This window comes from Rattus norvegicus, chromosome 13 (genome assembly GCF_021556685.1).
Source record: "Rattus norvegicus strain SHRSP/BbbUtx chromosome 13, alternate assembly SHRSP_T2T, whole genome shotgun sequence".
NCBI classification, from domain to species: domain Eukaryota; kingdom Metazoa; phylum Chordata; class Mammalia; order Rodentia; family Muridae; genus Rattus; species Rattus norvegicus.
Window position 1 is genome coordinate 49,302,519 of NC_141546.1, and position 11,916 is coordinate 49,314,434.

General features: G+C 44.0%; 1 protein-coding gene across 1 annotated transcript; it reads right to left on the reverse strand.

Annotated features, from left to right (window-relative positions):
* Window positions 1-205: 205 nt before the first annotated feature.
* On the reverse strand, window positions 206-11,714 carry Timm17a (translocase of inner mitochondrial membrane 17A). The gene is made up of 6 exons (NM_019351.2): window positions 11,671-11,714; window positions 8,271-8,370; window positions 7,654-7,717; window positions 3,446-3,574; window positions 1,629-1,739; window positions 206-675 (listed from the first exon to the last, which is right to left on the reverse strand). Exons 1-6 carry the CDS (start codon window positions 11,694-11,696, stop codon window positions 590-592), a joined length of 516 nt encoding a protein of 171 aa, NP_062224.1. The 5' UTR covers window positions 11,697-11,714; the 3' UTR covers window positions 206-589.
* Window positions 11,715-11,916: the final 202 nt, after the last annotated feature.

Genomic DNA, 11,916 nt, shown 5'->3' on the forward strand with positions numbered 1-11,916 from the left:
ACTATCCAGCACCTGCTAAACCAAGACAGCAGTCTGCTTACAAAGCAAAGGATAAACACAAGGCACATCTTTCAATCCTTACAATCCCGTGTAATGATTCATGCTGATTACATAGTCCTCACATAATCCACTTCCCGTAAACTGCCGGATTGGCATAAGCATGCGCTATCTGAAGTCTGCTCAGTATGAAAGGCAGAACTATGACTTTAAAGGAAAGGTCAAGTCCCAGAAGCCTTTTATTGTCTGAACAACTGTACATAAACACCAGGCAGAGAAGTCCCGAAGGAAGGACAGTCGAGTTTCACTGTTATGTGGCCTTTGGTCCTTTATCTTCTAAGTTCATATACATTCTTTAAATGGTATTAGACATTTATTTTGATCACAGATGCAATCCAAGCATGAATAAATAAACTCGGTATCTTTTCCACACTCTGAGTCTCTTTTAAATAGAAAAATGTGCTAAATGTCTCTTGATGGCCTGCTTGGCCGCCGGTGTCCCACCTAAGGCTTTCAACAGACTGTAACTTGATCTTCTGAAACCCTACCAAACTGCAGTCCACCCAGGTCCAGGAATCCTGGGGACCAAGTCCTACTGATACTGTCGGTAGTCTCCAAATGGTGAGGACGGCAACTGGCTTGAAGGCAACTGGGAGTGGTCTTCAGCAAACTGAGGGCCTGCAAGGAAGATGGGAGAGGGATGTGTAAGAAAACAGCATCCGATTTAAAGTATAGATATGTAGAAAAGACATCAATCCATATAAAGATCTGCCCGATGCCCACCAGAGGCCTGGAGAGCCTTCAGATTTATCACAGGACAGACTGGCTCCCCAGGTATTTGAGAATGGACAGCCACATGGAGCTATCACAGAAAATTAATAGTTTTTATTGTTGTTTTGTTTGAGACTTTGTCCAGCTTAAAATCAGGCCGGCCTTGAACTGGTGATTCTCCTGCCTCCACGTGTGCACCATCCCAGTTGATTTGTTGCTTGAGAGGAACTCGGGGCTTTGTGCTGCTCAAATACTCTACCAACTAGACTATCCTCTCAGGCCTGAAGGCAGTAGTGTTTAAAGGAACTGCTATAAGTTTCCCTGGATCAAGACTAGAAAACAAAAACAAAACAAAAATCTCCTGTTTCTTAATACATTTTTAACATTATTATTTATTTTTTATGTGCCAAAGCATTTTTTCATTGTGGCTAGCTAAAGTGATAATTATAGGCCTGCTACTTTTAAAAACTTTATTTTTATTTATGTGAAGCATGTGCCTGCTTATGTGTGCCACACATGCGTTGTACCCGTGGAGGCCAAGAGGTCATGAGATCTGCTTGGAACTGGAGAGGAGTTACAGCTAGCTATGAACGACCAAAGTGGGTGCTGGGAACAGAAGCTGGATCCTCTGCAAAAGCAGCATGTACTCACGACTACTGAGCCATCTGTCTCTCTAGCCCCACCTACTACTTGTACACCAGCTTTTGAGGCCATCATAGACTCGAATATAGACAATATATTGATACCCAAAGTAAAACTCACAAACCACTCCATTTTACCAAATAAAATATTCTTTCTTAATGTCAGGGAACTGCTCCCATGTGTGTGAACTTAGAACATTGAAGAGAAAGAGGACTTACCATTAGGAAACTGTGCAGAGGCAAACCTGGTCAACAGGATACCAGCTCCTTCAATTAAAGCTAGGAGAATGCCGCCCATCGCAGCTGACCCAACCATGGCTACCGGTCCATCTGAAGACATTAATCACAAAGACTGCTTTAAAGAAAAGGGCTATCCATAGAGTTACGTTCTCTTGTTTCTCAAACTCTTTCACTGTTCAAGACCCACAGCCAGCAAACAATGGCTGAGGAGCCCACTCCAGCGACAGTCTATTGTTTAAACAAAGCTGAGATGGTTTGCACAAGATGGCCCCACATGCTTATATGCTTGAATCCTCCCAGGGGTAGAGCCCTTCGGGAAGGATTAGGTGGTGTGATCTGGTTGGAGCAGGCTCTGAAACTGTAAGCCCCAAATAAACTTTCTTCTATATATTGCTTTGATCGTGTCTTATCAAAGGAACAGAAAGAACCAATATAAAAGCTACTGCATTACAGCCATGTTGCATGTATGCAGTTCTGAGGCATGCTTGCATCCCTTATAGCACTGGATCACATAGTCCCTGGGCAGAACCCAGCACGGAGATACAGAGTCAGGCAGAACTCTACGCGTTTGAAGTCAGTCTGGTCTACATTCTAAGTTCCAGGAAAACCAAGGTTAAATGGTAAGACTGTCTCAAAAACCAATCAACCAACAAGATTACACAGTCCATAAGTTTAAAATATGTTTCTGGACCAGCCGGATGACTCAATAGGGAAAGATGTTTTTCTCCAAGCTGAATGACCTCAATTCAATCCTGGGACCCACTAGGGGGAAGGACAGAACTAATCCACAAGTTATTCTCTGATTTCCGTACGCTGGGCACATATATTCACACCAAATTAACCTACTCGAATACATCAGCTTACTACTAGTGCCTGGACCTTTATGAGCAAAGTGTAAACCTCTAGTCCAAGATCACAGGCGTTCTGGTTTGCACTCTATCCTTAAGGTCCAGAGGATTGTTACTCCTAACAGTTGTGTGGAGGAGAACTTACACAACTACACACAAAGTGTTTGGCATTCATCAGTCACATATGTAATAAATGGCCACTGCTCTAACTACTGTAACACATCAGTAGACATGTCACACTCTCCAAAGGGCATACACCTGTCATCCCAGAACGTGAGGACCAGAGGCAGAATAAGGTATTCAATGTCATTCTGAGCTATGGAAGAAGTTCAGGGCCTTTCTGGATTACAGGAGACCCTGTCAGCAGACAGACAGACAGACAGACAAACGGGCTAGGAGATGGACTCAGCAGGTACAGGCTCTGAATTCACTTCCTGGAATCTAAGTGGTGGAAGGAGAGTAGTAACTCTGACCAACTGTCCCCCGACCTCATTTGGAACATGTGCCCACACACAGACATGTAAATAATGTAATAATAATAAATTTTTAAAAACCCCACCAATCCTATACTTTTTTATTCTTACTAACTTTTCAGATCACCATGAATATTTATCCTATACAAAAAAAAAAAAAAAAAAAAAAAAACAAAACAAAAAACAATGCTCAGTCTCAGGTTTCATTTTTTGTTTGTGTCTGTGTAGCCCTAGCTGTTCTGAACTCAATTCTTAGACTAGGCTGGCCTTGAACTCATAGATCTACCTACCTCTGCCTCCTGACTGACAAGTTTCATTAATTAAAGGCAGATAGGTCATTCTAAGAAACTGGTTTAGTTAATAGGATGAGGATACAGTACAATGTAAGGCACCTGCCAACCATGTCCAAGGCCCCAGGCTCAACCCTCAAGCATCACAAAACCCAAAGCACACACAGAAAGCAATATGCACTTACTTCTTGCTGCCAGGATGGCTCCTGTTAAGGCACCGCTAGTGATGGAGTTCCAGGGGTCTTCTTTGCCTCTTATCTGAACCATACCACAGTCAATCGTGGAAAACAGGCCTCCCCAAACTGCAAAGCTACCTGTTTTATAAACAATACAAGCAAAAAACAACAAGCCTAAATTTCTTTTTTGCCTTATATTAAAATATTATACTCAAGTAAATTTGTTTTGGAACTAAGCCTGGGGTTATCTAATGAGCCCATCACAGAGAAGAGAGAGAAGAGGAAAAGCAATTAGGGAGCTCACACCCATACTCCTGGTGTGCCTCTTTTTACTAAACATTGTGCTTCATGCTTACATTAAAGTATCTTGGGGCAAGAAATGGCTCAGTGGTGAAAAGTGCTTGCTGCTCTTGCAGAAGACTTGAGTTCAGTTCCAGCACCCACATCCATGAGCTCACAACTGCCTGCCAGCCCAGCTGCAGGGGACCTGAAACTCTCTTCTGGCCTCCATGGACCTACATACACGTGGCAGAGACATCGGAATGCATGCAATACAAATGAATAAATATTAAAAAAATTAGTATGATCTCTAACTTGTCTGAAAAGGAGTGGGAGGTGGTTGGTAGGAAGGGGAAAAAACAAACTCCTGGGACTGGATTTAGCTTAGTCGTGGAGTTCTTGTGCAGCACATTCGAAGGCCTATGTTTAATACCCTGCACCATAAATCAAACTAAAATGAATAGATATATAAGCCTAAAAGAAGCTACAAAAGTCTAGTAACATTTAAACCACTTTTTCAGAAGAACACACCTTTCTTTAAACAACATTTCAGTATTCCAAACCAAAGGTTCCTTCTTGGAAGGTGTGCCTTCTTCCTTCCTTTCAAAATTTTACCTTTCTTCATTAAGTATCAGAGAGCATCTACTCTGGCACTCACTGATAGAACACAGAGAAAGCCAGCCCTTCTGGACCACTTTACAGCACATACTCAAGAAGCAGAGGAACATCCTATGTGGAATCAGGGAATACCAGGAAGTTAGACACAGAAGGCCTAGTCGATTTTTTATTTAAAAAAAAAAAAGTGGTGGTTCTCAACCTGTGGGTCATGACCCTGTAGGAACAGTTCTAATGCTAAGGTCCTGTTCCCCCAATTGGTTCTTGGTCTGTTAGTAAAGAAAGCAATGGGCCAACTGCTGGACAGAAGGTACAGGCAGGACTTCCTGGTCCCTGGAAGAGGAGGGAGAGACAAGGAAGGAGAGACAGAGTTCACCAGGTTTCTGGTGGAGAAAAGTTGACCAGTCATGTGAGCTCTCAAAACAAAAACAAAGTGGCCACACAGATCACTCCTATAGGCAGGTGTCAGAGATGTTTAGCAGGGATTAGATTCAACTGAACAACTCAAGTTAGGCCAGGTGAGGGAAACGGAACTAAGAGTAATGATAAGGGTACGTTTTCCAGGCGGGAAATAGTAGCGCCCAGCAATTGTACCAAGAAGGCAAGCTGAAAATGAGCATGGTGTATCTTTCATCCATGGATTCGAGGGAAGAAAGGAGAGCGGCTGGTACAGCGGCCCTTTCCAGGAATATAGGTGGCGTAGCCAAAAGCTATAGGCAACAGGACCCCTTATGTGAGGGGGTGTTGTTGAATGACTCACAGGGGTCACCTAAGACCACCGTAAATATCAGATATCTCCATTACAACTCATAACAGTAGCAAAATTATAGTTATGAGGTAGCCTTGAAAATAATTTTATGGCTGGGGGGTAACCACAACATGAAGAACTGTATTAAAGGGTTGCAGCATTAGGAAAACTGACAACCATTCTTAATAGGGTGGGAAACAGGATGTTAACAAGAGCAACAGACAGGGATTCGACAAATATCTGAACCACACCATTCCAGGTTTTTCCAGTTCTTATGTACCAGCTGAACACAGCAGACGCCCCCTCATCTTTGGCCCATCTCATACTTTGGCTGGAGAGATAGCTTAGGGGCTAAGAGCACTGGCCGCTCGTCCAGAGGACTTGGGCTCCGTTCCCAGCACCCACACGGCAGCTCAAGCCCATCTCTTCTTTTTTTTCTTTTTTTCTTTTTTTTCAGAGCTGGGGACCGAACCCAGGGCCTTGCGCTCTACCACTGAGCTAAATCCCCAACCCCTCAAGCCCATCTCTTAATTCAGCTCTAGAAGATCTAGCTCGGCTTCTAGCCTCTATGGGTGCCGGGCACATAAATGGTGTAATACACACATGCAAGCAAAACACAGATTAAAAACAAACAAACAAACCCCCCCCCCAAACAACCACAACCCAAAAAACCAAGACTTCTCATGTGAGTCAGAGTACTTGCTAAGACAACACTTGTTCTTAAGAAATCAGTGAGATGACCCAAGTGGTAGGACACCAAGTGCGATGACCTGAGAACCCACACCGGCAGAGAGAGAGAGAGAGAGAGAGAGAGAGAGAGAGAGAGAGAGAGAGAGAGAGAACGAACACAGAGTTGTTCTCTGTCCTCCACACCCCACCCAATTAAGTAAAAGTAAATAAACAAAGAAAGAAATGTACACATACATTTGTGTGTCTGGTGGCCAGAAGGAGGCCTAGCTCCTTAGAGGTGGAATTACAAACAGGTGTGAGCTGTCGTGTGGATGCTGGGAATCGAACCCACAGTCTCTGAAGGAGCAGCCAGTGTTCTTAAACCCCTAAGCCACATCACCCAAGCATTAGGTCTTTTTTTTTTTTTTTTGGTTCTTTTTTTTCGGAGCTGGGGACCGAACCCAGGGCCTTGCGCTTCCTAGGCAAGCGCTCTACCACTAAGCTAAATCCCCAACCCTGCAAGCATTAAGTCTTTACAATGACTTATGAAACAGTCAGCTCTGATTTGATATTATATTTTCACATGTAGATCATTCCCACACTTTTTTGGTCATCCCTTTTCTTCCGGCTTCTAGTTTTATAAATGTCATGTCTTTATAATCGCCTGATATTTTGCATTGGTTTCTGCACAATGTTTTAAAGTCAGCCATGGAGACCAACCTGCTTAACTGGTCTCTCTGATCCCTTACATTACATTTTCTTCAGCGTCATGTTACTGTAGAAACTATCATTTCTGCCTCTCCAAATCTGAGCTTTGAACATAGTCTTCCTTCTGGAAAAGAGGGAGGGGATGTTGACTCTTCTTATTATCAGTTTGACACAGCTAGAGTCATCTGAAAGGAGGGAACCTCTGCTGAGAAAATGCCTAAGACCCAGTTCTAATGCATTTTCTTTATTAGTAATTGACAAGGGTGGGTCCAGTCCATTGTAGGTAGGGCCATCCCTGGGCCTGATCCTGGGTTCTATAAGAAAGTAGGATAAAGGCCAAGTGCGGTGGCTCACACTTTTAATTTCAGCTCATAGGCAGAGGTAGGTGAATTTCTATGAGTTCAAGGCCCGCCTGGTCTACATTGTGAGTTTCAGGACAGGCAGGGCTACACAGTCTCAAAAGCAAAAGAAAACAACCCTCCCTCCCAAAAAATCCCTGCCTGGGTGTGTAGTGGCCCATGCTCTTATCTCAGCACTTGGGAGGCTAGGCAGGTCAATCTGAGTTCAAGGCCAGCCTGATCCAACCAGAGTTACACAGAAAAACCCTGTTTTGAAAAACACAAAACAAAACAAAAACAAAAGGGAAGCAGTCTGAGCAAGCCGTGGGGAGCAAGCCAGTAGGCAGCACCCCTCCATGGCCTCTGCATCAGCTCCTGTCTCCAGGTTCCTGCTGTTTGAGTTCCTGTCCTGGCTTCCTTCAGTGATGAACAATAATATGGAGGTATAAGCCAAATAAACCCTTTGCTTTGTGGCCATGGTGTTTTGTTGTAGCAACAGAAGCCCTAAGTTAAAATAAAACAAGCATTGGATACCTAAATGACAGAATTTTAAAAGTACAATAATCCAACTTAACTTTCCAAACAAAGCCATCAATCAAAAAGATCTTACAGGGATACTAGACAAGCAGAGCAAATCAAAATCACTAATATAAAAAGAGGAAACAATACAATTGACTGGCTAAACTCCTGTAATCTCAGCACTCAGGAAGGCGAGGCAGAAAGTTCTAGAGTTGAGTTCAGTCTGTGGACCAATGAAGAAGGGGACAGAGAGAGGGACAGGAGACAGACAGATAGAGCCCCATGTTCAGGAAAGCAGCAAAAATATAAATGAAAAGTATAAATGGAAACCTTCCTCTTACCTCCCAATTGTGGGGCCCTGGTTTTAATAGCTGTTAAACTCCCTCGGAGTCTGTGGTTTACTCCCTATAACAAAAACAAAAGGAAGTGGTTTAAAATGTAAATAGATCAGGGACTGGAGAGGTGGCTCAGTGGTTAAGAGCACTTGATGCTCTCCCAGAGGACCTAGGTTTTACTCCCAGTATCATGCTAATTCACAATAGTCTGTAACTCCAGTTCTTGAAGATCTAATGTCTTCTTCTGGCCTCTATGCACATGGTGCAGACAAACATGCAGACAAAACATCCCAATATATCATGAAAAAAAAAATAGAGCTGGAGAGATCGCTCAGAGGTTAAGAGCATTTACAGCCCTCCAAAGGACCCAGGTCCATTTCCTGGCACTCACTACTGTCTGTAATTCTAGTTCCAGGGGATCTGATCCATGGGCACCAGGCAGTAAGTACTGCATAGCAAAACATCCACATACACAAATAATAGTAATAGTAATAATAATAATAACATCAACTATGTAATAGATTGTAAGTGTAATCTATTTCTAATCCACTGATGTGGCCATCAGTAATATCAACAAGCCCCGGCTTCCAGTGAATATAAAATAAGACCAATCACTCACTCACCACTGGAGAATTTCGAAAACCTTTGAAGGCCTGGAAGATGCCACCACCTATGGTACCCATGGTAAAGGCACCGCCACAGTCATCCACAATTCTCCAGGGGCTAAAAACAGGAAGGAAGGAAGAAAAGATGACCTTATTTCTTAATCATAAGCCATAGACCTTCTTTTGCTTAATATAGGAAAGAATGCAGCAGGTTCCTACATGGAGCCCACTAACCAATAGACTTAGCTTGTAAAATAGGGGAAAGGAGACTGAACTCATCCACAGGTATTCAGCCTCAGGTTCCCAAAGCTAGACGGCTTTAACAGTCGCACTCTTCTTTAAAAGAACGGTATCATGGTGTGGGCCACGTCTTGTTAAACAGCCTGGCCCCCTCCCTATAGCTGCTGCCTGGTCCCCGAGTGTTGGCACTGTAAGTCCACACTACCACACTCACAAAAACTTATCTTAAGTCTGTTCCAAGAAGTACACTATAAAAAGCAAATAAAGAGAAATGAAAGAAAGAAAAGAACTGTAATCAACAATATTGATTCAGTTTCTAGAAACTAAGGCATGATCCTGTCTAAAGCTGGGACCCAATGAAGCAGAGTCTGAAGTCTTTTCAGGATAAGTAAATACAAAATAGCATTTTAAGCTTCAGTTTGCATCAGATCCGTTTAACACACTAGAATATTATTTGACAGTTAGAAGTTAACCCAATATCCAAATGCAGCTCCCTAACTTAGACAATACTGAAATCTGAGTAATCTGACCAGGAGAGTAAAACCACTCACTCCTCTAGGGATCTGGCTAATAAAAGTCTGTATAGAATCCAGGATCTGACACATCCAGCATCTCCAGCCTTGTTAAGGATTTATATAAACTTCTTTGTTATCACTCACACACACACACACACACACACACACACACACACACACACACACACACACACACGGTAAATTCTCTTTCAACCAACTCAATAGAGCTGTAATTCTTCCACCACCATCTCCTTCCAGTAAGAGGCTGGGAGTCTAGTCCACTGCTGGCACCCATTACTCACCGTGTTTCAAACCTAAATGAATTCTGTGAAACAAACACTAAGACTGTTGTTTCTATGTGAGTGCATGCTGCAGCCCAAGCTGGAGAACGTGAGGAAGTCACAGCTCTGGAGCACATAACCACTAGCATACCATGTGACACAAAATAGAGGACCCTAGCAAACTAGTAGGAATGGGCCCGAAATAGGGTAGTGGCTGCTTCCCACCTTTACAGAAGTCTCCTCAGGCTCTGGCAGCCTGGCACCTCCTCATGGTGACAGTGGGATGATTGGCTACTCCAGAGTTCCTGTCAATTCTCCATTAGTCCGAAGGCTGTATAAAATGCTTGCTGCTGTGCAATACAGTAGATCTGCACCTTGATGCAGGGATCTGGAGTCTCTTTTCCCAGCTTAGGGGCTCTACCTCCCTCACCCACTCCTGGATCCTGGTTCCCACACACATGCTTTTTGGGTAAGCCCGAGAGGCTTCCTCAGGCTTATAAACAGTTTCACAAAGTCTAAAGTTAGCAGCAACAACAACATAAAAGCGGTCTGTAAGTAGCACATCCATTAGAAGTAGAAGAAATTCTCAGTGTGTCAGTCTCAAGAGATAGGCACTTGGGAGAAAGGCAGGAGGATCAAGACTCAGAGACCAGCCCAGGCTACATAGTAAAACCCTGTCTTAACCTCCAATCTATGATCCTTCCCTACAAAAGACAAGCACTATAGTGCACAGACCCTGGCAATCGCTATAAAAACAGTATGCTTTTAAACTTACCATTATTGCTTACTAGAATCTGAATAATAAACTATTTTGTGGTTTAGAATTCATAGTCTTTTACCTTGACAAAAAGTCTGTGACTATCTCCTCTGCGTTTTACAAATGAACAAAGACTCAGACAGAAATTAAGCAGCCTGCCCAAAATCAACTGAGTGAGTAGTACAGCCAACTTAAGCACAAAATTTGGTACTCTAAACGCCCTAAACTCTTTCCACTATATTTATATAGTCTAAAGACAACAAATGATAAAAGAAGTATTATGACAATGATTAAACCCATTTACTGTTTCAGACAGTGCAGGCTTCAGGACATACTAAGAAAAGGAATGTCCAGCGACTTTATTAAACACTAAGACACGGTCTTGCAATGTATCCTGGGCTGGCCTGGAACCGGCAACCCTCTTGCCTAAGTGCTGAGATTACATGCACTCCTACTGCTGAAAATATGTGTGAAACAAGGTCTAACCTGGCTGGCCTAGAACCTGCCCAAGCTGTCCTTAAACTTGCTGGTTCTCCTGCTTCTACCTCATGAAGTGTGGGTTACAGGCCTGTGCCACCTGACCTGGGGAAAAACTCAGCAACTTATAAAATCTTTAATGCAACAAAATTACCCTCTCCTACCAATCTGTGTCATTATATGGTATCCAATACCAATTTACAGTCCAGCTAAACCCTGCATATCCAACCTCAACACATGGAGATAACCTTCTCTGGAGGACAGAGGGTTCAAACATACTTTTGGGGGTGCCACCAAATAATAATTTAAAATCCTGGGCAGATCCACTATTTGAGGATAATACCCTGACTCTCATTACAAACAAATACAAACCCAGAATAACCTAAATATCAAGATCTAAATCTGCTTGTGACCCCTGAGGCTTTATTCAAAAAAACTTGAGAGACTCAACAGCTATTACACTAACTTTCTATCTTGCTATGCCTGATTTACTCTTGTTTACTCCTTGAGCCAAGCACACAGCCCTCACTTAATAAACGCTTAATGGATGAATTTATTTCCGTTCGTGGCTTTTCGGAGAACATACACAGCTCATCTCCTTCTATTTTCCACAAACTGATTTATCTCTTTTTGTCCGGGAATTCCACGCAGGAAAAGCCGCTCCAACCCACAAGAGCTCATCCAGACCCCTTGGACTGTGGATGAAATTCGTGGTCTACTCATTTGAAATGCTTCATCATGGAAACACTTATGACCATACACACAAGGCCTCAAGTATGGCACTCGGAGATCTACATTCCCTTCGTCGAAGCTAGAACTGAGCAGAGCGAGGCCCAGGGACGTGTTCAAGGTCCTCAGCCGGCAGAGGGGAGCATTATTGTCCCCACACAAGGTCGACAGCACCTGCCCTAGGGAGGAGGTTCCAAAGCTCCACCAAGCCGGGCACCGGACCTCCTCCCTATGCACAAGGTCATCGGGGTGCTGAGTTCCCGCACACTGCATTAAAAAGCCACCTTGGTCACGCTCATTCGCGCCACCCACAGCTGCCCAGCTCTCGGAGCCATGCGGCGCGGACCTCCGCTTGCACTTCGAACTCCGACCACAGCGGGCGGAGGGGGTAAGGGACAAGGGCGACGGCGGCAGCTCACCACGGCTCTCTCGCGTACTCCTCCATCTTGGCTCCAACCCGCGCGAGAGTGTAGGGCACGCTAGGCGGAAATTGATCCCCGCGACGGAAGTGATCCCAGGCGGAGGCGTGTTACTGGACGAGGATTGGGTCATCATTCCCCTCCGCAGCCAATAGCAATCGAGCTCCGCTCCCCCGCCAGGCTGTGGAAGGTTTGAGGGTTCGGAGTACAGCGACGGAGTTCAGGTTACCCCCGTGGCCTGGGATA

What these genes read in the sequence shown, in the direction of transcription:
- Timm17a (NM_019351.2), bottom strand. Translation starts at nt 11,696, where the DNA reads ATGGAGGAGTACGCGAGAGAGCCGTG. An exon ending in GAGTACGCGAGAGAGCCGTG is followed by an intron (nt 8,371 to 11,670) that starts GTGAGCTGCCGC and finishes TCCTGTTTTTAG; the next exon opens with CCCCTGGAGAATTGTGGATG. An exon ending in CAGGGCCCCACAATTGGGAG is followed by an intron (nt 3,575 to 7,653) that starts GTAAGAGGAAGG and finishes TTTATAAAACAG; the next exon opens with GTAGCTTTGCAGTTTGGGGA.